Raw genomic sequence first — 25945 nt, 5'->3', positions numbered from 1 at the left:
AGAAAAGTAAGAACGCTCAGGATCCTTTCATGACTTTACACCGGGCTCTTCTAACCGCCTCTTATGGTTTCCTCCAGGAAACGTAAATCCAGAGAAACTTTGTATCTTAGTGAACTACGAAAGACAGGTAATTGATTGATCCTGTTTGATTGTGTTTGTCAGTTTGTCATCAATCTAATTAAACATTTGTCAGTGAAAATACATTGTAAGTCATATAAAACACTTTTAACTGCAATTTTGACTCTTTCTATTCTGATTTTTGGATCCATGTGATTTAAAAATATGTGATGTCATCTCAGTGTGATGTCACTGAGCTGCACAACCAGGAAGTAAACTGCAGAGCTGTAAACAGGAAGTCTCACTGAACTGAACAGGTGTGATCTTTGTGTTCAGTGGTTTTATCTTAAATCTTTGGAATTAAATGATTCAATTGTTGATTTCTAAATGTCATCAGTGCTGAAGTTAAACTGGTCACTTTCCTTTTAAAAGATATAGAGATTTATATTTGACAGTTTGGCTCTCGACTCTTGACCTCCAAAATAAAGTGAACAAAAGACTAAATCCAAAAATAAAGCTTTTATTTTGAAAGTGGCAGTAAAACAAAACATACATTTAAAATATTTTCACATTATCACATAGAAAAAACATTAAATAGGACACAACTGTACATATTGAAGTGTAAAATGTCTGAATATGAATCATTTTCTGATGTTAACAGACGCTCTGATGTGTTTGATGTCTCAGAAGACAATTTTAATATTATAACAGTCACGTTATAAAGTCAGTTTTTAAACGAGTTACCATTCTGTATAATAATGTGTATATTGATCTGTATGAACATCATTAATTGTCAGTTAAAGGGCTCCATCACCAGTGAACTTCAGACACTCAAAGTCGCAATTTCCTGGTCTAGTTTGGTCTCAGATGGCGACTTCTCAAAGTCTGTCAGGACCTTCTTCGCCCAGTTCCAGTAGCCATCCAGACAAAACTTCCTCCCACGCACAGTTGTGACTCTGTAAGAAACACACAACACATCTTTAGAGGCTCCCGTCACATCTGCTCACCAATACGTGAAAAACACAGCAAGAAGTTGATAAAAACACTTTTATTCAACGTTTCTTTGATTAGAACTTCAAGGATTAAACTGAATATTTGTGAATGAACAAACAGATGTAACTTCAGAACCAGAACTTCTTTAAGTGTCACTAATTTGATCTCATTTAATAAATGACTGTATGTGACATGATTCTAACAACAGTCACTGAGTTGTTTTATTTTGTATTTCTGACACTTTGACATTAAACGATTAATGAAGTAAAAGTAGTTTTTCCAGTTTCCGTCTCAGACAGTCGACCTGCAGGACTGCATGTAAAATAACTGAACAGCTCCCCCTTGTGGAGAGTCTGCAAACTACTACAGATCATTTATTATACAATTGTATATACAATATACAATTGATATATTCTGGTATTTGTATTAAGTGAGGAGCTAAAGACTGTTCCTTCCTCCTCTCATTAATCAATAAGTTCTTCAGTTTAAAATCTATAATCAATAATCAATGCACCGTCTGTTTATACTCACATGATTGCTGTGACTGGACAATGGCTGTGGCTCCTCACGATGTTCTGGATCTTTCCTCTGGGAACGTGTGAACGGGTCACGCCTGGACAGCAGGATTCATTCAAGGACCCTGGTCCGACTGGAGCTGTGAACACACACATGAACACACACATGAACACACACATGAACACACACATTTAACACTCAGGCTGCAGTTTGGATTGAGGCTCTCAGAGAATCAGAGCAGAGTGACTGACCGGCAGAGTTTTGATGCAGGAGGCCGATCAGAGCGAGCAGAGCGAAGGTCAGCAGAGTCTTCATGTTTCTGACAGAGACAGACGAGCTTCTGTTTGAAGGAAGGACTTTAATCTGCAGCTGATCTGAGTTCAGAGCTGATCTGAGTTCAGAGCTGATCTGAGTTCAGAGCTGATCTGAGTTCAGAGCTGATCTGAGCTGCTTTTATACTCACATCAGCTCTGTTCTCAGAATCTCAGCTTCCTCTCTGTTTCCTCTGCTTCTCTTTTCTTTTTGCTCACTTGGGGCTTTTCTGCTCTACGGAGAAAGTGGAGAAAAGGCGTGTTAGTGTCTCGTATCTGCAGAGAGTTTCTGATTTTCTCTCTTTGTTGCTGCTCGGGACGCTTTACCAACCCAACATGTGTCTATTTGACGTCCTGGTAATGAGACTCAACAATCAGCTGGGACAAATCCTACTGATTCTACCTTTCACTTTAATAGTCTTTGAATTCTATTAACATGACGTGAGCTTCAGTTAGCTTTGACCACAAATGTCCTTCAGAGGGAGACTTTTTACTCTGATACTCTGAGTACATGTCAGAGCCTGTAATCTATTACTTTACTGGAGTAAACAAGCTGAATCAGCACTTCTACTTTTACCAGAGTCTGTTTTTATCCAAGTATCTGAACTTCTGTTGGAGGACAGACTGTGGACTTGTGCAGCGTCTGTCTGTCAGCACTCGTCCTGTTAGCAGTGATGATGAGTTCACTGGTTGAAGTTAATACGAACAAGCGGAACTCTTTGTGTTTCACTTCCTCGTCTGTTCCTATGAATTATTGTGTTGATCAATTCTAAGACGTCACATAACGAGTTGTGACACTGAAGAAGGTTTCTGTCATCAGTACAGAGTAGTAGTAGTAGTTACAGAGTGAATCTCTGTAACTACAAGGTTCACTCTGTTCATTATCCAGCACAGACTGAAAACAGAGGCCAGGTATTTACAGGTGCATGTCTGATGGATACCTGTGACAACAGTCCAGTCCTGAAGAAACACAAGCATGAAGGACAGTTTGAGGGCGTGGAGCAGCAGAGATGTTTCAGACTGGATGACCTCGCTCGTGTGTTCAGACGAGGTGCTTCACATTTGGTTTCATGTGATTTAATGTTTAGTGGCTGAAACATAAAAGTCCCTCAGTGAAAGTAATCAGAGTATCAGCAGCAGCACTACAAGCTGCATCATCAGCAGTACTTATCATAGTAGTAGTTGGTGTGACGCTGTGAGCTGATTGGTCGACGCGATGTGAGTTTCACTTCTTCTTTGGTTTCCATCAGAAACAGCAGAGCCGAGTTTCTAAGAACAAACTGTCACATTAAAAATAAAAACACTTCTGACTTCATTATTCTCAACATTAAATTGTTTAATGAAGAAATGTAGAGAAGTGAAACCACCTCATCCTCGTTCCTCCTTCACATCCTTTCTTATTCTTGTGATCTTAAACATTATTAAACATGTGAAAGTGAACTTCCTGTCTCTCTGCTGTCTCGTGTCTCTGCACCAAACTCCACACATCATAAATAATGTGAATGTTAATGTTACTGACACAACCAGAGTGACACTGAAGCTAAAACAACCTAATAAACAAGTTAAGGTAGTTTATATTGTAGTTCAGCTGTTCGATGGTGCTTTGTGCCTGATAATCCTTATGAAGTGACCATACAAACGGCACCATTCATCCGGAACCTCTGTTCTGTTGAGGTTCTGTTGAGATTCATTTGCTGCCTCTTGTGAGTTCTGCAGCTGGTTGAGTGACAATCAAAAGACATTATTCATCTGGAAGCTCAGCTGCATCAGAGCCGTGATTATTGCGTGCGAGACTTTCTGCCTTAACCGATCCACTTCAGACCCAGAACTCTCTTTACACCATCAGGTTTCTCACATTTCATTTCATGTGGGACTTGAGAGGAAGTTAAAGAAGTACAGTGGAGGAAATAATTATTTGATCCCTCACTGATTTTGTAAGTTCGCCCACTGACAAAGAAATTAATGGTCTGTACTTTTAATTGTAGGTTTATTTTAACAGTGAGAGACAGAATATCAAAAAGAAAATCCAGAAAATCACATTACATAAAAGATATATACACTGATTTGCATTTCATAAAATGAAATAAGTATTTGATCCCCTACCAACTATAAAGAATTCTGGCTCCCACAGATTAGGCCTCTCGCTTTAAGAAAGTACTCCTAATGACAGCTCGTTACCTGTATAAAAGACACCTGTCCACAGAATCAATCAGACCCAACCTCTCCATCATGGGCAAGACCAAAGAGCCGTCTGAGGACGTCAGGGACAAGATTGTAGACCTGCACAAGGCCGGAATGGGCTACAAGACCATTGGCAGGAGGCTGGGTGAGAAGGAAACAACTGCTGACCTTTGACCGTCAGTCTCCCTCAGTCACGATTCAGAGAATGTACATTGGATGCTGCTCTACCAACTGACGTAAACGGCGCCTCAGGAAGATGAATTCTGACTGTGACCCGGATAACACCATCCTCACCGTCAAACATGGAGGTGGAAGCATTAAAGGGATAGTGATAGAGTTTTATCAACCTCAGAAACAACCGCACGACAACAATACACTGCAGTAAATGGATCCAAATGTAAACCGCCACCAAAAAGCCACAAATAATGCTCAGAACAGCACCAAACTTCAGCAACAGTACAAACAGGGTCTCAGCACATAGTCCGGGGCATCTAACCTCCGCTAGCTTAGCTGGATTTCTATTGGGAAGCTAAAAACAGAGTTCAACTCTCCTCCATCAGCTTCCGGGTCGGGGAAGTCCCGACGCGACGATTACCGAGTGCGGTTAGAAATGCTCAATTCCGTTCTTTTCCCTGTCCGCTCTCGATAATAACTGTTATAAACTGGCAGGTAAGACACATATGAACTTTGATTGCTTTTCCATGGAGTCATAATCAGACATTTTCATCCATGAGCCGCGGAACTCTACTGCACTCGGTAATCGACTCGTCGGGACTTCCTGTCAACAGGAAGCTGCTGCAGAAGAGTGGTAAATTTAGTCAGCTTTTCAGTAGAAATCCAGCTAAGCTAGCAGAGGTTAGATGCCCCTAGGGTTGCCAACCGTCCCTTGAAAAACGGAATCGTCCCGTATTGAGCTTGAAAGGGACGCACTTTGTCCCGTATTTCCATGAGAATCAAAATGGTCTTTAAAATGTCAATGGAATCAATGAATGACAGGGCGTTTTATATGAAAATATACAGTAATCTTACTGCCAGCCCTCTCCTGTTCTGTGACCAATGAGCCGACAGCACACTCACACACGAGAATAACAATGCAGAATCCGGCTCTTCTCATTGGTCAAGGTACTGTCGCTTGCAAGAAGATACCGGAAGACAAGAGACTGAGGCAACTGGCAAAACAATCCAGCATGGCTCACAACGACACAGGTTCACAGGACACTGCAGACGGTACGCCTTCCACCATGAGCAGTAACGTTACTCCCATGATAAAAAAAAGAAAAGGCTGCAAAAATACAGACTCGAATGAGAAAAAGAAAACGTGGCTGGAAAAAGTGTAGATAATGTCTGCTGGTGCACTTTTTCTGTAGCCCATGGTGAACTGTTTGACGTGAAACAGCATGCATCTAGTGGTCTACACGTGAGGGACAACCAGGTGGACCCTTGACTGGTTTGTTGTCCACCAGGCAACACCAGAGGCAGATATGGAATGTAGAAAAAATAAGAATGTTTTTTAAGTCCAATAAATGTCAGAATTTTGTGGCCAAAAAAATGTTTAGTGTAATAAACACATACAATTGATAGATGAATACATAAAATAGATAAATACATAAAAGTAATACATAGATGAATAATAGATGAAGAATACACACTATACTGAATACATACATATATATACAACCTTACACATGTCAGTTCAAACAGTCCATAGATAGATGTGATGTGCATAATTTATACTGCACAGGCAGTTGATATACTACACATGAACTATATATCAGTAAGAAAGTAACAACTTTCTATTGTTTTCTGTTATTTTATACTGATTTCAGTTAAGCAGGACTATTACGGCTAACTGAGACCAATAAATAAACAATCAGCTGCGGTGGGCTGAACACGGGAGAAATTGTTGATGCTCCAACTGCTTGAAAACGTCCGTGCAAGGTTAATAAGGTAAAAGGAGGCACAATGTGATGTGATAGCGCAGCGGTCAACAGAAAATTTCACCCCCGTGGCTCACCCCACGCCATGTTCAAACGCCAACTGATGAGACCAGGTGAGTGCAATCACAAATGGGGCTGCGGCGGTTGTCCCCTTTTTATTTTTCAGGGAGTTGGCAACCCTAGATGCCCCGGACTATGTGCTGAGACCCTATTTGTACTGTTGCTGAAGTTTGGTGCTGTTCTGAGCATTATTTGTGGCTTTTTGGTGGCGGTTTATATTTGGATCCATTTACTGCAGTGTATTGTTGTCGTGCGGTCGTTTCTGAGGTTGATAAAACTCCGTAAATTAGCGGTCTGCTAACTTGATCTCTCGAGAGGGAGTCTAACACAGTTTCACGGTGATTTAGACCATGGATTAAATTTACACCGGAATATCCCTTTAAGCTTTGGGGGTGTTTCTCTGCTAAGGGGACAGGTCAGCTCCACCGCATCGAGGGAAAGATGGATGGAGCATTGTACCGCGAAATCCCGAGTGACCTCCTCCTTCTCTCCTTTGCTCCTAAAGCTTAGTTTCATATAAATGCAGGATAATTCGTTGTTTTGTCGTTAGCAAAAAACAATATTGACCTTGAAGTTGAAAAAGGAGCCTCACATAAGAAAGAAGGTCACGTGAGATCTCGCGTGGATAGTTGTTGCTGGAAGACAGTAGTTCCACCTTAACTGTCCTCCAGGTTACGTCACATTCAATATCCCGCCTTGTCTGACCCCATTGGTAACATGGAATGGGGTTGATATTATTTTGCCCCATCTAACTTGCATGGTTTGGTGTGAGTACCAATAATGCAGAATTCTTATTAAGTATGTGGGCACCCCTCGCTCTTGCAGCTTAATAAACAATTTGCCATGATTAATGGAAAGCACAATCTAGAAAGCACATAAACATTGCTGAATTGTGCCTTTTATAGTTAGAGACAAGTTCTTTTAAAGCATAATACACAAGTCAGTGCCTCCATGCTTAGTTTTGAATCCAAATTGGTTGTCAGTCGTTATAGCATAATCTTGAAGCCTATCAAGCAAGATCCGTTCCAACACTTTAGATAGTATACTAGCTATAGCAATTGGTCTGTAGTTATCAATGCTTGATGCTTTGCAGGTTTTATCTTTGATGGCTGGTGCTAGCAGTACAGATAGCATAGAGTCAGATAATATACCATGAAACAACAGTCCAGAGAAACACATAGCAAGTCACACTGAGAGTCTGTGGCTGGCATATTTCAGGTGTTCAGCTGTTATTTTGTCAGGACCACATGCTTTGTTCGCAGCCAATTTCCCAATTGCACAATACACTTCATTTGGCCTTATAACAATACCATCATTATTAACCACATCATCAACCTTAAACTCAGCACTTATGACACAGTTGAAAATTCCCCTAAAATGGGTTCTGCACAGCTCAGCAATATTTTCATCCCCATCAATACTAGATGGCAGAGGCATCTTACTGTCGTTGGAAGCTTTAACTTCTTATCAGAACTCATAGACATAATTCTGCAGCAATTTTTTACCCATGGAATTTGCCCTCAACATCTGGTCATTTCTTTTGATAAAACGTACAGCATATTTAAACTTGGCATTTGCCCTTTACTTATGTTCAAACTCTGGGTCTTGCCATACGAGACACTAACACGCCTTTTCTCCACATTTCAGTCTCCCTCTCTGTCTGTTTACGCCTTCTTAGGTCTTTTACGTCTTTGTCTCGTCTCGCTGCGTCTGATTAGTCCACATCAGGGTTTGTGAGTAAGTAAGGTGAGTAAAAAGTATATTTGCCTCTAAAAAGAGGTGCAGAAAAAGTATAAAGATGCATGAAAAGGAACTTCTTCAATACAAGTACAAGTGCAATACTTGGGTAAATGCCTCCAGGGTTAATTAACTACGATTAAAGAGACACACATACATTTACTTCTAGGACCTTAAGATCAGGTCAGTCAGTGTCCTAATGTTCCTGAGAATCCTGAGAATGTAATCAAGTACCACTGAAACCACTCTACACATTAACTACTTTCTCCGTAGAGCAGAAAAACCCTGAGTGAGCAGAAAGAAAGGAGAAGCAGAGGAAACAGATAGGAAGCTGAGATTCTGAGAACAGAGCTGATGTGAGTATAAAAGCAGCTCAGATCAGCTCTGAACTCAGATCAGCTCTGAACTCAGATCAGCTCTGAACTCAGATCAGCTGCAGATTAAAGTCCTTCCTTCAAACAGAAGCTCGTCTGTCTCTGTCAGAAACATGAAGACTCTGCTGACCTTCGCTCTGCTCGCTCTGATCGGCCTCCTGCATCTCAACTCTGCCGGTCAGTCACTCTGCTCTGATTCTCTGAGAGCCTCAATCCAAACTGCAGCCTGAGTGTTAAATGTGTGTGTTCATGTGTGTGTTCACAGCTAACCAGGGACCCGGGTCCATAAACGAATCCTGCTGTTCAAACGTGACCCGTCTAGCTGTTCCCAAAGGAAGGATCCAGAACGTCGTGAGGAGCCACAGCAAATGTCCAGTCCCATCAATCATGTGAGTATAAACAGATGGTGCATTGATCATAGATTTTAAACTGAAGAACTTATTGATTAATGAGAGGAGGAAGGAACAGTCATCATCTCCTCACTTAATATAAATACTAAAATATAACAATTATATTTTATTGAGTGATAATTCAGTAATAAATGATCTGTAGTAGTTTGCAGACTCTCCACAAGGGGGAGCTGTTCAGTTATTCTACATGCAGTCCTGCAGGTCGACTGTCTGTGACAGAAACTGGATAAAGTACTTTTACTTCATTAATCGTTTAATGTCAAAGTGTCAGAAATACAAAATAAAACAACTCAGTGACTGTTAGAATCATGTCACATACAGTCAGTTACCTGTTCAGGGTAGTTCTGCATTTATTTAATGAGATCAAGTTAGTGACACTTAAAGAAGTTCTGGTTCTGAAGTTACAATTTTTTGTTCATTCACAAATATTTAGTTTAATCCTCAAAGTTTTAATTAAAATTTAATTTAATTAAAAAGAAACAATGAATACAAGTGTTTTTATCAACTTTGTGCTGTGTTTTTCACATATTGGTGAGCAGATGTGATGGGAGCCTCTAACAATCTGTGTTGTGTGTTTCTTACAGAGTCACAACTGTGTGTAAGAAGCAGATTTGTCTGGTTGGCAGCTGGAACTGGGCGAAGAAGGTCCTGACAGAGTTTGAGAAGTCGCTCGACAACAAGAAGTCGCCATCTGCTCCTTTCAACACCTTACCGTGTTGAAACGAGACCAGTAAATCGTGACTTTATGTGTCTGAAGTTCACTGGTGATGAAGCCCTTTAACTGACAATCAATGATGTTCATACTGATCAATACACAGATTATCATACTGAAAAGTCACTAGTTTAAAAACTGACTTTATTTATAACCTGACTGTTAAAATATTAAAATTGTCTTCTGAGGCATCAAACACATCAGAGCGTCTGCTAACATCAGAAAATGATTCATATTCAGATATTTTACACTTCAAAATGTACAGTTGTGTCCTATTTAATATTTTCTATGTGATTATATGAAAATATTTTAAATGAGTGTTTTATCATACCACCCCTTTCAGAATAAAAGCTTTATTTTTGGATTTAGTGTTGCTCACTTTATTTTGGAGGTCACGAGTCAAGAGCCAAACTGTCAAATAAAAATCTGTATCTTCAAAAGGAAAGTGACCGGTTTAACTTCAGCAGTGGAAAAGTACATTTAGGACACTGATGACATTAAGAAATCAACCATTAAATTATTTTATTCCAAAGATTTAAGATAAAACCACTGAACACAAAGATTACACCTGTTCAGGTCAGTGAGACTTCCTGTTTACAGCTCTGCAGTTTACTTCCTGGTTGTGCAGCTCAATGACATCACACTGAGATGACATCACAGATTTTTAAATCACAAGGATCCGAAAATGACCGTCTCTGTGAAGTCACCATCTCACGGGAGCTTAACTCAGAACAACAGTTTGTTCTTAGAAACTCGGCTCTGCTGTTTCTGATGGAAACCAAAGAAGAAAGTGAAACTCACATCGTGTCGACCAATCAGCTCACAGCGTCACACACAACTACTATGACTAATTCTGCTGATGATGCAGCTTGTAGTGCTGCTGCTGATACTCTGATTACTTTCACTGAGGGACTTTTATGTTTCAGCCACTAAATATTAAATCACATAAACCAAATGTGAAGCACCTCGTCTGAACACTGAGCGAGGTCATCCAGTCTGAAACATCTCTGCTGCTTATGACTCTCAAACTGTCATTCATGCTTCTGTTTCTTCAGGACTGGACTGTTGTCACAGGTATCCATTAGACATGCACCTGTAAAGAACTGGCCTCTGTTTTCAGTCTCTGCTGGATAATGAACAGAGTAAATCTCTGTAACTACGAGGTCTCTTTGAATAATCAAGGCATCATGATAAAAGGAACATGTCACGGCGGGGTTTAAAGGGGAAAACTATGGAAATAAGAGGCGGACATAGGTGGAAATAGGAGGCAGGATTGAGGGGGAACAAAAGGCAAGCTTTTATTTAACAAAAGCTTAATCCAACAAAAAACCAAGCCAGGAGGGTGGAGGGGGGTCCGGAGGAGGGCCAAAGTCAAAACAATGATGGGAGGGTGGAGGCCAAGGCTGAGGTCCTCAGAAGGGTGACGGCAGGGCTGAAGGTTGAAACCCTCAGGTCGACGGAAGGGATGAAGGCTGAGACCCTCCCAAGGCCGACGGCGGGTACGAAGGCTGAGACCCTTCGGAGGCCGGCAGAAGCAGTGTGGGCTGGGACCCACTGGAGGCCGATGGCATGGGCTAGGATCCACTGGAGGCAGGCGGTGAAGACGACGGCACACTGGAAGCTGGCGGATGCAGCATGGGCTGGGACCCCCTGGAGGCCGGCGGATGCGGCGTGGGCTGGGACCTCCTGGAGGCCGTTGGATGCGGCATGGACTGGGACCCCCTGGAGCTCAGCGGCGAAGACGATAGCCCTCAGGAGTCTGGGGGTATGGGCTGAGACCCACTGGAAGCTGGTGGCAAAGATGAAGGCTGAGACCCTTGTAGGCCAGGCTGCTGGCTGGGGAACCCTCCTGGGCCTTGGAGGGCCACCGACGGAGGTAAGCCAGGAGATATTGACCTGGGAGCTGACGGAAGATCACCGGGAGTCAGTGATCTGAGGGCCACCGGAGGAACCCTGGGAGGTGTCGACCTGGGAGCCGACGGAGAGTCACAGGCGGCTGTCGGCCTGGGAGCCTACGGAGAGTCGCTGGCGGCAAACGACCTCGGCCGGGCCTCACGACCTAGGAGCAGGCACCGAACTTGGAACAGGAGTAGGCGCTGTCCGGGCTGCCATCTGGAAACCGCATGCAGATGATGACCGAGCCGCCGACTGGGGACCACTGGCAGGTGTCGACCGGGCCGCCGCCTGAGGGATACTGGCTGGTGTCAGCCTGGGTTTCAGCCACAAGCTAGTGTCGGTTGGGCAGCTGAGAATGGAGCTTGGGCTCCAGAGCTAGACTTCAGGGGGCCAGGACGTGGCCGGGAATGTCACTTTCTTGGTGGGGGCCCTTTGTAGGCCAGTGGGGTTCCCCAAAAAGGGGAAACTGAGGGCTTGTCCAGGATTAAGACTGAGGCATGGCAGCTGGGCTGTGGCTGAGGCATGGGCTGAGGCCAAGGCATGGGCTGGAGCTGAGGCATGGGCCGGGGCTGGAGCTAAGGTGTGGGTTTGGGCTGGTAGCTGGGCTGTGGCTGAGGCATGGGCTGAGGTCAAGGCATGGGCTGGAGCTGAGGCATGGGCCAGGGCTGGAGCTAAGGTGTGGGTTTGGGCTGGTAGCTGGGCTGTGGCTGAGGCATGGGCTGGGGCTGGAGCTGAGTCATGGGCTGGAGCTGGAGCTGAGGTGTGGGTTTGGGCTGGTAGCTGGGCTGTGGCTGAGGCATGGGCTGTGGCATGGGTTGTGGCTGAGGCCAAAGCATGGGCTGGGTTTGGGCTGTGGCATGGGCTGAGGCTGAGGCATGGGCTGAGGTCAAGGCATGGGCTGTGGCTGGAGCTGAGTCATGGGCTGGAGCTGGAGCTGAGGTGTTGGTTTGGGCTGGTACCTGGGCTGTGGCTGAGGCATGGGCTGAGGTCAAGGCATGGGCTGGAGCTGAGGCATGGGCCAGGGCTGGAGCTAAGGTGTGGGTTTGGGCTGGTAGCTGGGCTGTGGCTGAGGCATGGGCTGAGGTCAAGGCATGGGCTGGGGCTGAAGCTGAGTCATGGGCTGGAGCTGGAGCTGAGTCATGGGCTGGAGCTGGAGCTGAGGTGTGGGTTTGGGCTGGTAGCTGGGCTGTGGCTGAGGCATGGGTTGAGGTCAAGGCATGGGCTGGGGCTGAAGCTGAGTCATGGGCTGGAGCTGGAGCTGAGGTGTTGGTTTGGGCTGGTAGCTGGACTGTGGCTGAGGCATGGGCTGAGGCCAAGGCATGGGCTGTGGCATGGGTTGTGGCTGGAGCTGAGTCATGGGCTGGAGCTGGAGCTGAGGTGTTGGTTTGGGCTGGTGGCTGGATTGTGGCTGAGGCATGGGCTGTGGCATGGGTTGTGGCTGAGGCCAAAGCATGGGCTGGGTTTGGGCTGTGGCATGGGCTGAGGCTGAGGCATGGGCTGAGGTCAAGGCATGGGCTGTGGCTGGAGCTGAGTCATGGGCTGGAGCTGGAGCTGAGGTGTTGGTTTGGGCTGGTAGCTGGACTGAGGCCAAGGCATGGGCTGGGTTTGAGCTGTGGCATGGGCTGTGGCCAAGGCATGGGCTGGGTTTGGGCTGTGGCATGGGCGGTGGCCAAGGCATGGGCTGGGATGGAGTGGAAGAAATGGTGGCTAGCAGCAAACCGCCGAGCCCTACTGGTGGACTTTGTCATGAAGTCCTGATACCAGTGAATAATTTCAAGGCCAGTAACTACTGGGTCCATTTTTCTTGGTCGGCTCATTCTGTCACAGCGGGGTTTAAAGGGGAAAACTATGGAAATAGGAGGTGGACCCAAATGCAGTTCTCACAGGACAGGAGGCAGGATTGAGGTGGAACAAAAGGTGAGCTTTTATTTAACAAAAGCTGAATCTAACAAAAAAACAAGGAGCATGAAACGAAATCAGTACAGGGACCAGAAAACAAAGTAGCAATAAAAAACAGCAAGACACCAGGCAGACGCAGACAGACGCAGGAACAGACGCAGATAGAGGCAATGATCCGACAAAGAGTTAAGGGGAAACAAAGACTTAATACAGAGACACACTGATGAGGGGACGAGGAGCAGCATTTTTTGCACTTTTTCTGACATTTTGCACTTTGTCAGACATTTTTGGCCCTTTTCAAACATTTTGGCACTTTTTGGAATATTGGGACCCATTCAGAATTGGACTGGTCACAATAGAAGCTGCTCTATAGTGTTTTATAGGCACTGAAACATGGACTTCACAGGACTGGAGATCCAGATATCACAAAGGTTACGTTGGTGATGGAGGGAGTGAATCAGACGACCAATCAGTGTCTGTTGTGAGCACCGTCTGCCTCATGCTGTGCAACACAACCCTTGTTGATTGTTGCTGCTGTGATGCTGCTCAGTGGCTGTGAAGCTGTTTGACACTGTGCAGAATTTAAAAAATCCCATAATTATGTCACCTTTCAAATGTAAACCCAAATCTTAATCAAAACCAGCGAGACATTCAAATTCAGTTCGTTTCATCCATTATTGATGAAGTTGAACTAATAGTAGGTGTAGAAGCAGATGGATCATCTCGGTGAAGGTGATCAATAAAACTGATTTTAACACATTTGTGCTCAAAATCTGAAAGTCTTAAATCTTAAGTATCTCACAGTACTGATGAGAAAAATCTTTTTCAGTGTCACAACTCTGTGATTTGACGTCTTAGATTTCATCAATACAATAATTCATGGGAACAGACGAGGAAGTGAAACACAAAGAGTTCTGACAGATAGACTGCACAAGTCCACAGTCTGTCCTCTAACAGAAGTTCAGATGCTTGTGTAATAACAGACTCTGGTAAAGTACTGATTCAAGTTGTTTACTCTAGTAAAAGTAATCGAGTACAGGCTCTGACATGTACTCAGAGTATCAGAGTAAAAAGTCTCCCTCTGAAGGACATTTGTGGTCAAAGCTAACTGAAGCTCACGTCATATTAATAGAATTCAAAGACTATTAAAGTTAAAGGTAGAATCAGTAGAATTTGTTCCAGCTGTTCCTGAACGCACCACAAAGACAGTTGATTGTTGAGTCTCATTCCCAGGACGTCAAATAGACACATGTTGGGTTGGTAAAGCGTCCCGAGCAGCAACAAAGAGAGAAAATCAGAAACTCTCTGCAGATACGAGACACTAACACGCCTTTTCTCCACATTCCAGTCTCCCTCTCTGTCTGTTTACGCCTTCTTACGCCAAATAACAATAATCCATAATTCCCCTCAAATGCATCAAACTGAAGTAACAAGGCTGCTCTGAGGCTGTGAGGAGGAGAAAGTTTTGATATAGCGAGGAGGAGTCACATAGATAGAGTACAGATACATGAAACATGTACTGAAGTACAGTAATGAAGTATTAGTGCAGTCTCATCTTTGTCCTTGTCCGTCGTTCCCTCCACGACCTGAAGAAGAACCAGGACGTCTGTACTTGTTCCTCACAAGTCTTGTATGAAGGTGTTACTTGTCACACAGATGTCCCGCTGGACCGGCTGGTGGTGCTGAAGAAAAGTCACGAGGTCGCTGAAGGTGTCGGGTTTCATCTTCCAGACAACATGAAGGTCGTCTCCAAATCCTCTGAGACAGACGGACACGATGATGACGTGTTAGATCTAACACTAATAAACACAAACTGATCCAGAGAATGAGGATCTGCAGAATTTAGTTTTTATTTAGTATTTATTTATTAATTAATTAGTTTTAGATTGTTTGTTTTATAATTATGTCCAGGCTTCATGTTTACGGGTCAGTCTTGTGAGCGCAATATCTCACAAATGCCTCAAGATCTCTGATTTACACTTTGGAGGTCAAAGGTCACCTTGACTTTAAATCTTGTGAGGACAATATTTCAAATTCACCAAATTAAGTACAAACCTGCACTTGGACTCGAGGGAGAAGTGATTAGATTTTGGAGGTCAAAGGTCACTGCTACCTTGCATATTGTGAGGTCACCTTGTATCATAGTGTAGCTTCTGAGGAGCTTTCCCTTCTTTGAAGCATTTTAACCAACATGTGGAGGTTCTAGTTTACTCTCAACACTTATTTTGGTGATTAAACTGCTATTATTATTATTATTATTATTATTATTATTATTAATAAATTATAATGCATTTTAACTTAGTCAGTTAATTTAGCCTGTCTATAGATATTTCAGTATTAATGCGACAATTGGTTAGAGACGTGTTTGGAGGAAAAGCACAGCTAACTTTGTGTAAATAGGTGAATACTTCTACTTTTGATTGCATTACATTAAAGTATTTTTACTTCCGTAAAATGTGTGAGTACTTCCTGGCTGAGGAATCTGACTGAGATCTGCAAATATGAAGAAGAAAAACAAAAACAGTAAAGTTCAAATGACAAAGAATTATCAAGAAGAAAGTGACGAGCGTCTGTAGGAGGACCGGTGCTCAAGAAGTCTGACTCAGCTTTGAGGATGAGGAAGAAGAAAAGTGTGTTTGAAGACAAAAACGAGCTTCCTCATGTCTTCTTCTGAATCTGATACGGGGGAAATTCTGTCTGTTCACAATTGAGTAAACAAAGCTTTCATAGAAAGACGTCCGACCAGCGACGAGGAAGTGAGAAGAAGAAAACCGCCGAGCAGTTTCAAACAGACGATATCTGAGTCACACAGCCTGGAAAAATCTTCTTTTTTCCCATTTTGTGCAACAGTCTTGAATATATTTTGGTTTTAAATGGTTATTCAGTGCACAACATTTTATCTAAAGATGCTATTTGTAAGAAAAGCTGACTTGGGCCGACCTGTCCTTCGATCCAAAGGCATGCACAAAGTTGCAAAAACAACTTTTCAACAAGTTAAGAAAAGCTTTTTTTGATCCCAAGTGGAGAAATTTGGTTGTTACAGCAACACAAGTACAAGATAAAGTTGTAGCGTGAAAGTGTGTGACATAGAATATAATAAACATTGTATTGTTCAGTACAACAATATAATAAAACTTGATGTTTTCATGTGAACGACACACGACCACAATGATTCTCATTCACCTCTAACTCCTGTTAAGTTCAGTGTGTATTAAACATTTTTACTTTATGCTGTACGCAAAAAATAGAGTATAAATGTTTGAATATTAACTTTGTAAGTAAATAAGTGAGTACTGTTTTATATTACTGTGGTTCCAGTGGTTGTTAAAAGGTCACATCAGTTCCTCTTTATGTTGGTGTTATATTAAAACACTTCTTCCTTGAAAGACCTAAAATACGATCTCACCCTGTCGAAGTATTTTCTTCAGTGGTTTTACAAAGAAACTGTCGATGGTGCTGCAAAACTTTTTTATTTTATTTGATTCTCAGAGTCGGGAAGTTTCTGTGAAGAGGAAGAAGGTGAACGTGCACGGAGAAATCTGGTTTAGTTCACGAAACGCTGCGAGAAAAGTAGTTCTGAAAAAAACAAAAATCAGCTGTGACTCAATTTGAACAAAATATGATTTAATAATACGAAATTAGCCAAATGCAAGAAAATAAATACTAATAAACAATTAAATACTGTAAAATCAGCTTGGGGGTCCAGGTGGAGGTGTTGACATGTAACTACCCCGAACATTTCTTCATTAACGATTTTAATATGTTGTTCAGTAATCAATATGACTGATTGACAACTAATATTTTGAAGTTTTCACACAACATTTAACAGTTAAAGAAAGTAATTTGATCAGAATGACGAGTAAATCTAAACGTGGTTGAACGAGCCTGTACGGAGGGCTGTAAGGGCCAAAACTAAACACATAGATACATAAATAATGACATAATTAGTTGCTTGAATAAAGAGATACATATCTAATATAATTCTTGATAACTGACAATAACTATTTGATTTAATGCTAAATTCCCAATTTAAATAAATAGATCACACATTTAATATACAGTCGTCCTCAAAATTATTCATACCCTTGCTAATTGTTGTGATTTTTTATTTTTGTGACGGAATGACTGCAGTTTTTAAAGTTTGTTTATGAGTTATATGTGACCAACGAGTGAAAGAATGACAACGATACTCAATTCAAGAAATTCTTAATTTCAGGGGTACTTTATTCATGGATTCTCAAAAATGCCATGTTCAAGATTATTCATACCCCGAACAATGTCTCAACAAAAATGTAACCAAATGTGTTCATCTTTGTCATGTGGTCATTTTAAGATGTTTTACAATGTTAAATACAGTTTACATTGCTGAACAAATGTTAAACACTGAAAAAATAGCATCTTTTCAGAGGAGTATAAAAAGAGCAGAAGTGTTATAGTCATGGTCAAGAAGAAGGAGCTCAGTGAGGACCTACGTCAACGTCTTGTGCGTGCCCACAGTGAAGGAAAGGGTTACAAGGCCATTTCAAAGCAGTATGATGTCCCTGCGTCAACCGTCCAGAGCATCATCAATAAGCACAAGAGGTTCCATACTGTTAAAAACCTCAGCGGGCGTGGCAGGAAACGTAAGGTGTCCCCCAAACTTGCCAGGAAAATCTGCCGAGAGGTCAACAACAACCCCCAGACCACAACCAAGGCCCTAATTGAAACACTTGGCCAGGCGGGGATAAAGGTTTCACGGTCCACCATTGAGTCTTGCACAGAGGAGGTCTCCATGGACGCAGGCCTCGAAAGCTGCTCAGGAAGAAACATGTGGGGGCTCGTCTGGCCTTTGCTAAAGGTCATTTGAAGCAAGATCCCAGCTTTTGGTCGACCATCCTGTGGTCTGATGAGACCAAGTTGGAGTTATTTGGCCATATGGATGCTCAATATGTCTGAAGGAAGAAAGGAGAAGCATACAAACCAAAGAACACTGTGCCCACAGTCAAGTACGGTGGTGGAAGCATAATGCTGTGGGGATGCTTCTCTTCCAGTGGCACAGGGAACCTCATCAAGGTCCAAGGACTCATGAAAAACGAGGATTACATCAGGATCCTTGACGAAAATGTGAAGGAATCTGCTCAGAAACTCCAGCTTGGTCTCAACTGGACGTACCAGCAAGACAATGATCCTAAACACACTGCCAAAGTAGTGAAGAAATGGTTCGAGGACAATGATGTCAACGTCCTAGAATGGCCAAGTCAGAGTCCTGACCTGAATCCCATCGAGAATTTATGGCATCACTTGAAGACCAGGTTGATGGCGAGGAAACCGACCAACCTGACCCAGCTTGAGGCTTTCACAAAGGAAGAGTGGGCAAACATCCCACAGGAGACATGCAAGAAGCTTGTGGACACATATAAAAATCGTCTGGAAGCAGTCATAAAAAACAAAGGCTATGCAATCGACTATTAAGAAAGACACTGGATTAGGGTATGAATAATTTTGAACATGGCATTTTTTGAGAATCCATGAATAAAGTACCCCTGAAATGAAGAATTTCTTAAATTGAGTATTGTTGTCATTCTTTCACTCGTTGGTCACATATAACTCATAAACAAACTTGAAAAACTGCAGTCATTCCGTCACAAAAATAAAAAATCACAACAATTAGCAAGGGTATGAATAATTTTGAGGACGACTGTATATAGTTAAATTAATTAATGTCTTTATTTCATTTATTTCCATATTTACAGTTTTGCATACATCTATTATGAATTCAGTTATTTAATAATTTGTTTAAACTTTAATGTTTTCATAATGTTACCTGCCACCGACATGTCAGTCCTTCCCAATGATACTTTATTATCTGAGCGTTCCTTTATAAATCCTCCTACTTAAAGATACAAAGACGAATCATTTCTGCATTAAAATGTCTAAAAAACAAAAAACCTGTCATATATTTTGTTGAGTTGTGAACTGACGTCGTCCCAAATGTTTCTAATAATGTTCAAACCAGAAAAATCTTTTATTTTATTAAATTTAACGATGTTTCATTTGGTCTCCGGCTGCTGTAACTTTCAGGAGGACGTACGAGAATGAGACTTTGAAACATTCCCTCATCAGGCGGATTATTAATGATTATAATGATTGTTTTAATCTCATTTCCGTGGACACGTGTTGATCAGGAGCCGCCTGATGCTGTTTGTTCTTCAGAGTTTTCATCGCCACCTGCTGGCTGAACTCACTGATGACTGTGTGGCCAAAAGTTTGTGGACGCCTGAACATTAAACCATGAGCACTAATCTGCTGCTGTAACAGACTTTAGAAAGATTTGTGAGGCTGTTGAACTTTATTGTGTTTTACAGACAGTTTCCTTTATGTAGCCTGCATTTACTCGTGTTAATGGGGTAGACAAAATAATAGAAACACCTGTCAATATCACAATCAAAACCTTTGACCTGCAGCTGATCTCCTCGTTAGTTCAGTTTATATTTAAGTGTTTAGTTTTTGTAGATTCATCTATTTGTGTTTTCTTGTTCCAAAAAAAATCTTCATCCGTGTCACCACCTGCCTGCTGTCTCCTGTGAAACTCCTCTGCTCAGGTGTGATTCAGTGACTTCGAGATAACGTGCTAATGCTAACATGTTGATGTTGAACAGGTATGATGTTTCCTCAGTGTGTTAGCATGTTGTTTGCTAAGAAGCACTTAATGCAAAGTGCAGCTGAGGCTAACACGAATGTTGTTATGAAGTTATCTGTCTGGGTATTAGTCGATGGTTTTGGCCTGATGATGGTGCTACAGGACATTTTTTACAATTAACCCTCAACGTGTTTTGAATATCTGGAGGTTATTATTCCAAATTTAGTCCAGATATTTCTGTCTAGAAAGTAGACATTGCTAACCACAGACCCACGTCACTAACATGCTAACATGGCTAAAAATATCAACTTTTATGACTGAACATCACAAACTTCATGTAAGGAGGATTTATTACTGGATCACTGGATTCAAAAATCAACTCTACATCATCATACAATCGAGTTGGTGAGATGGTGGTTTAAACTGAATCTGAGAAATAATATGTGATAAATGTAGTGAAGTCGACATATAAAGTAGCAGAAAAGGGAAAAGTACAGTAAAAATATGTTGAACTTTGTTACTTTGGACCTCAAACTGAGAACATTTAATGAGATTAAACCATTAAACCAAAAGTTCATATAAACATCGCTGACATAAAAAAAAAACACCACCAGGTTTAATTTTAATCTTTTTTATTGGTTAGGTCATCCTAATTCAATTCAAATAATTAAATTAAAACTTCTTTTAAATATCGTCTTCAAAGAGGAACAAAGCACAACTAAAAGCAAAACTCATTCACTCATTTCATTTAAAATGTGAAAATAAAAACAAATCAAAGTTTCCTCCTAAAAACACTCAAATCACAACGTCAAACAAACAAATGTTGAAATGTAACACACTATACACAACTGAATCTACGATTCTTTAAAGAACTGGTGCAACAAAACAAACGCACTCTTTGATGTTCAGCCAGTCAGGTGAGCAGTCTGTCCGTCTCTCTGTTGCGTTCGTGTCGCTCAATCTCTCCGGGGCTTCCCGACGCTTCTCCAGGGGGCGGAGCTAGGGCGTGATTAGATGTGGGTGGGTGTCAGGGAGGCGCCGCGGTTCAGGCCGGGCGCGATCATGGCTTCCTGTTTTAAAAACCAAAGGTGTTCTCGCCGCTGTAAGCCACGTATAAAAAGCCGTCCTCGTCCTTCTCCTTCTCGTACAGCTGCCCCATCGTGATGCTGGACGGAGACACAAAGTTACCGATCAGAAGATCAATGACAGCTGTTCACACATCAACAGTTACCGTCTGTCACAGCCCGACTCGTCTTCTTCCTCTGAGCCACAGAGCTCCATTGTTGTCCAACATCTATCACAAACACATCAATGAGCCTCCTGTTGTTGCTTCATTAGCATGAACACACTCACACCTGCCACAGATTAATCCGCCACTGAAAATAGTCCCTAACAAATACAGTATGTCCTCCTATTTGAGACTTATTAGCATTCAGTCATCAGTTAGTTTGCTAGATTACCTGTCAGAATATATTCAGGGCAAACAAGTCTCTCTTCACTTGAACTAACAATGGAAGTGTAAAGACACCTGGACACAGCGTTAAAGGCGGAGCTTCATCCATTCATATAAAGCTGCTCAGTGGCGCCTCGATTCCCAAACTCCACTTCCCAGATATAAAATCACCCGGATCTCCTGGTTTAGCACCCGGCCAACTTGAATGGTGATGAAATGATTTAATCATGCGGTTCATCATGACTTTCCAAATATTAGCAGACTGAATGTGGACATTTGGCTCTCCACAAAACTTTAAAAACAATCTTCTGGCTTTAAGATTCTTGTTTCTTTGCACTGCGTGATTTTTAATGACCACTTTGTGAGATTTAAAGGAGTTTACTGGTCTGACCAAGGTAAAACTCAAAGCTCAGATAGTTTGGTGAGAAACTGGAACTAAAACTTAAATACAAACTGATTACTTTCATAAATCTGACTCTCCATCAGAGAACTACAGTCTGAAAGCCCTCAGAGGCCGCGGTGCTCACCGCTCTGACTGACCTGCTGTCTGTGACGGGTTATAAACACAGACTGAAAGTGCTGAGTAATGACCGACTGACAGAGCAGCAGTGTTGCAGCGACAGTCCCACAGTTGAATCAGCCCTGATGACACACTAACTCCGTTTGGTGTTATTCTCTTGTTAATGTTTTCCAGATGTTAAAACTGAATAAACAGTTCCTGCATTTTCCTTCTCCTTCTCCTCTGTGAGTCAAATATTAATCCACCGCTGAAAATAGTCCCCAACAAAAGCACTTCATCCAGTTTGACCTCTGACAACACAACTTCAGTCCACATTAAAATTAAAAACTTGATAAGACGCAACACAGGAAGTTAAACAGGGACAGAGTCGCTCTGTTCAGACGGAGACAGCATCTTTAATTATACAAGTTCCTGCTGATAAAAGTCATAAATGTCATTGGACTCAAGTTTTATATTTGTTTAAATGTTTCACTGAGCTCATCCAGTCACACACACACAATGTACTTTTTGTTAAAATGAGTTGAAAGTTGCTGAAATGTTTAACAAACTCAACAAATTAAACAAAGATACCAAAAGGTGGTTCAAATCTAACGTCACAGCCGAAGCAGCGAACCACGTGAATAAATCAAATACAGTCTTTTTACATCACCGACTTTTGCTTATCCGTGAATTTACTAATTATTTTTGCAATTAATCGATCCATCTTTGTATTTATAACATGTCAGGATGTAGCAATCTCCATTCTAATTTGAAAATCAATCCAAAACTAGCTCAACATGTCCAAAAACAGGAGGACACGCTAGCTTAGCTTAGCAACACTCACAGAGATGCTGGGTTTATTTTCTTTCTCAGAGATCCTTTATTGATTTATTTGTGAGGAGGGTTCACTCTGGACAGATTTAAGGAACCAAGTCTTGTAACAGAACTGGACTTCTATCTTTTGTCGTTTCTTGTTGAGTCACTGAAGGCTGGCATTTCTTGTTGAACTCTGGAATCTTTATTTTAGGTGAATTTTATTTGAAGTGGTCAAAAAGCCACCAGGATAAAGTCACGCTGTTGTGCTGAAATACCCCCAACTTTGCAAAGAAGAGTTTGACAATGTAAAAAACAGCTGTTGGAGCATCAAACCAATGAACTGTTGATCTCTACTGATCTGTTCTGAGGTGACTCAACCGCTCCGGTGTCGCGGCCCTCACCTGGACTGAGGCACGGTCTTGTCCACGAACAAGAAGATGGCCTTCTCCGAGGGCAGCTGGATGCGTTTCCTGATGATCCACATGAACTGAGCCACTGTGATGTCGGAGGGCACCAGGTACTTCCTCTTATCGATGTCGACTATCTGCGATCCGGACACTTTCTCCACAATCACCTGGCAGGAAACACGGAGAGACAACGATTACAGCCGACACGCCACTAAACAGATCTCCTGTAAACCTGCTGCGATGCCTCTGAGACGTCACTCACCGGGACCCTGTCAGGGTACTTGTTGCGGATTTTGGCGGACTCTATGCATCGATGTTCTGGTGGACAGAAAAAACAACAGTCACGTTAATCATGTGTTATTCCCCCGTGTGTCAACAGAAAAAGAGGTTTCTGAGGTCAGACTTCCTCTTCTGTACCGACACGAGACGAGGAGCGGTGATGGACGAGATCGATATCTGAACTGTGAGATCAACAGCTGCTGTGGATTAAAACACACTGACGCCGACTGAACCACTAAACCCGTCAATCCGGTTTCTTAAAGGGGAACGAGCCGCGTGTAATCATGACTAAAACATCAACAGACAGTAGAGCTGCAACAATACGCAAATATCAATTAGCATTCTAAAGGAAATTAATCGCAAACTATTCTGATAACTGATTTTAAGTCAAAAGGTTTCAGCTGCTTCAATGTGAGGATTTGCTGATTTTCTTGTTTTCTTTGACTGTAAATCGACTTTAGCTTTAAGAATTTTATAAATCTCATTTATAAAATGTATTTCTAAGTCTGCGTAAACATTTTTCTTTATTTTACTTCTTTCTGTTCTTAATCATTATTTTCAGTCACTGGTCTTAATTATTTTTGTTGCTCTGAACTTTGTCACAATCTGTTCGACTTTTTGTGTTTATGATGATAAAACCCTGACAAAAGACACGGTCTTATAATAAATAATTAAAAGCAGCTAGAAGTACAGAACACTACAGATCTGATATTATTGTCCTTTCCCAGGTTTATTAGTGTGGACATATACTTTGGCCTTTATGACACTTTTTTACAGAAAACATGTTCTGTTACTTATTAATTTCACAGTTGTCACAGTTTCACTTGTGTTAAATTTCCTGCTACCATTACATAAATATCTTTGTCACAAGTGTTATAAATATATATAATATAGTGCATGTGTGTAACAATAAATCAGCTTTAGCCCAATAAAACAGCGTCGGTCAGCTGTAATACGTTGTATGAGTTGCACTTTAACATAAATTACAACCACATTAAATCAAATAAATTCAATAAAGGAATTACATTTTCCAAACAATAAATCTAAAAAGCCCTCCACACAGTATTTGGTGATAAAATAACCATTAGCTGGAGTCTACACACTTTAGGAAACTGGAAGAGGCACATCCTCCTTTTCACAGGAAGCAGAGGGGGGTGATGGGTAATGTAGTCTGAAGACTTGACAGCAACAATAACACTGAGTTGGAATGAGGTCAGTCATCTGTCACAGTCGTGTTTGTTTTGGACTTTTAATGTTTAAAAAAGGTGCCACAGACTTACAGAGCTCGTCAGCAGCACGTCGCTGTGTGTTCAGACTCTGTGAGCTCTGACGCCTCGATTCAAGTCTCAACAACAAGTTGATAACATCAGCCGGCCTCAACAGGAAGTTATGCTGGATTATGTATTTATAGTTGGAGCAACTTGTCAGCTACAGTTGTAAACAGCTGATGTGTTTTGGTTTAAATGCATCAATATGGAGAGATTTTAACATCCTGGGTCTCATATTTTACCATAAATACATTTATTGTGTTTTTGGCTGCTGGTCAAACAAAGTGAGTCGTTTCAGAAACCACTTAGGCCTCGAAATAACCTGCCAGGCAGCTGGTATTTATTCCTCACGTCTTAGTGTTTGACAATCATTTGATTTTAAATGATTTATTTACAGATTTATTCGTATAAAAGCCTCAGAGAGGGGATGTAAACCAGCCGTTGGGCCTCCAACTGACACAACTTCATCACCCTGCTGACGCCTCGCAGGCCTCCAGCACCTGACGGCTGGATTAATGTAGAAAACATGATGTTCAGGTGTAGAAACTAACTGATTACAGGTGTGTAATCCAGCTGTGTAACTGTAACTAAACGGAGAAAACGAGGTTTAGCAGCTTAATGTGTCTCCACCGTGTCAACATCCACCAGCAGCCTGAAACCAGGTCGTCGCCCGGTGATTTAGAACAAAGAGACGATGATCTGACTAAACACACAGATCCATTAGGTCAAATTAAAACCCAAGAAGACGTAATTCACCTTTACATCAGCTGACATTGATGTTTTACAGCCATATTTAACGTGTGTGTGATGTCGGTGCAGCTAGCTTAAAACCAGAGCCTCCTCTCCAGACAAAAGCCTGAAGGACAGGCCACTGAGTGAGCCCGGCGGGTTCTGGAGAAGCATTTTCTCAACACGACACCACAGTTTGTTCCCCCAACGGACAAAACACAAAGATTTCACTCAAAAAATGAATCTGCGTAGACATTTTTATGACACCTCCATGTAAGTAACACCTCCCTCCTCCCTCCTCACCCAACGAGTGATCCTCTTTGAACATCCATTTCATGTTTGCCGTTTCCGGGCTCGGTTCGCTCGATGCGGCAGGTTACAAACTGGACCGGAGGTGAACTAACGGCTGAAGATGTCCGTGTGTGTGTTAACCTCCTCTCGGCTCGGACTCGGTGTGTGACCGTTGGAGACGCGGCGGCTCTCAACACTTCAGCAAAACAACAAACAACAGTCTGCTCTTCACTAGCAGCCTGCTGCCAGCTCCGCCCCGCTCTGACGTCACACAGGACTGTTCCATCCCAGCGCAGAGCGGAGGGGTGACCGGCGGGAAAAACACGGGACGCTTTTACTTCTCACGGTTAAAGTGTTCAAATTAAAAGCGCTGATTTCTTTCTTACACTAATTATTGACGTTTTATTGCTTATATTTCAACATTGATGATAGTTATTTGCTTTTTAAACAATTTCCTTTTGACACGGTTCCCTGTGGAGTCAAGTTTGGTTTCTGCTCTGT

General features: G+C 42.1%; 3 protein-coding genes across 5 annotated transcripts; 1 reads left to right on the top strand and 2 right to left on the bottom strand.

Annotated features, from left to right (window-relative positions):
• Positions 1 to 561: 561 nt before the first annotated feature.
• On the bottom strand, positions 562 to 2082 carry LOC115580534 (C-C motif chemokine 4 homolog). 2 transcript variants are annotated; one of them, XM_030415022.1, is made up of 4 exons: positions 2009 to 2082; positions 1818 to 1957; positions 1582 to 1705; positions 562 to 1013 (listed from the first exon to the last, which is right to left on the bottom strand). In XM_030415022.1, exons 2-4 carry the CDS (start codon positions 1879 to 1881, stop codon positions 881 to 883), a joined length of 321 nt encoding a protein of 106 aa, XP_030270882.1. In that variant the 5' UTR covers positions 1882 to 1957; positions 2009 to 2082; the 3' UTR covers positions 562 to 880. The 2 variants fall into 2 exon arrangements, with proteins under 2 accessions (XP_030270882.1, XP_030270881.1); XM_030415021.1 differs by lacking the exon at positions 2009 to 2082 and having other exon boundaries at positions 1818 to 1995.
• A 6067-nt stretch (positions 2083 to 8149) lies between these two features.
• On the top strand, positions 8150 to 9657 carry LOC115580525 (C-C motif chemokine 2-like). 2 transcript variants are annotated; one of them, XM_030415010.1, is made up of 4 exons: positions 8150 to 8169; positions 8204 to 8343; positions 8432 to 8555; positions 9161 to 9657. In XM_030415010.1, exons 2-4 carry the CDS (start codon positions 8280 to 8282, stop codon positions 9294 to 9296), a joined length of 324 nt encoding a protein of 107 aa, XP_030270870.1. In that variant the 5' UTR covers positions 8150 to 8169; positions 8204 to 8279; the 3' UTR covers positions 9297 to 9657. The 2 variants fall into 2 exon arrangements, with proteins under 2 accessions (XP_030270870.1, XP_030270869.1); XM_030415009.1 differs by having other exon boundaries at positions 8158 to 8343.
• A 10660-nt stretch (positions 9658 to 20317) lies between these two features.
• On the bottom strand, positions 20318 to 25741 carry LOC115580716 (gamma-aminobutyric acid receptor-associated protein-like 2). The gene is made up of 4 exons (XM_030415321.1): positions 25457 to 25741; positions 23140 to 23195; positions 22872 to 23044; positions 20318 to 20868 (listed from the first exon to the last, which is right to left on the bottom strand). Exons 1-4 carry the CDS (start codon positions 25488 to 25490, stop codon positions 20778 to 20780), a joined length of 354 nt encoding a protein of 117 aa, XP_030271181.1. The 5' UTR covers positions 25491 to 25741; the 3' UTR covers positions 20318 to 20777.
• Between the last annotated feature and the right edge of the window lie 204 nt (positions 25742 to 25945).

The sequence above is a fragment of the Sparus aurata genome, chromosome 4 (genome assembly GCF_900880675.1).
Source record: "Sparus aurata chromosome 4, fSpaAur1.1, whole genome shotgun sequence".
Lineage (NCBI taxonomy): Eukaryota > Metazoa > Chordata > Actinopteri > Spariformes > Sparidae > Sparus > Sparus aurata.
Note: the sequence above shows the minus strand (reverse complement) of the source record. Positions and strands in the feature narration are given on the sequence as shown.

Bases quoted from the DNA above. Each gene is read 5' to 3' on its own strand.
- LOC115580534 (XM_030415022.1), bottom strand. From the start codon at position 1,881: ATGAAGACTCTGCTGACCTTCGCTCTGCTCGCTCTGATCGGCCTCCTG. The intron at 1,706-1,817 runs GTCAGTCACTCT...GTGTGTTCACAG, and splicing joins CCTGCATCAAAACTCTGCCG to CTCCAGTCGGACCAGGGTCC. The intron at 1,014-1,581 runs GTGAGTATAAAC...TGTTTCTTACAG, and splicing joins TGTCCAGTCACAGCAATCAT to AGTCACAACTGTGCGTGGGA.
- LOC115580525 (XM_030415010.1), top strand. From the start codon at position 8,280: ATGAAGACTCTGCTGACCTTCGCTCTGCTCGCTCTGATCGGCCTCCTG. The intron at 8,344-8,431 runs GTCAGTCACTCT...GTGTGTTCACAG, and splicing joins CCTGCATCTCAACTCTGCCG to CTAACCAGGGACCCGGGTCC. The intron at 8,556-9,160 runs GTGAGTATAAAC...TGTTTCTTACAG, and splicing joins TGTCCAGTCCCATCAATCAT to AGTCACAACTGTGTGTAAGA.
- LOC115580716 (XM_030415321.1), bottom strand. From the start codon at position 25,490: ATGAAATGGATGTTCAAAGAGGATCACTCGTTGG. The intron at 23,196-25,456 runs GTGAGGAGGGAG...TCTGTCCACCAG, and splicing joins CAAAGAGGATCACTCGTTGG to AACATCGATGCATAGAGTCC. The intron at 20,869-22,871 runs GTGAGGGCCGCG...GTCTCCGTCCAG, and splicing joins AAGACCGTGCCTCAGTCCAG to CATCACGATGGGGCAGCTGT.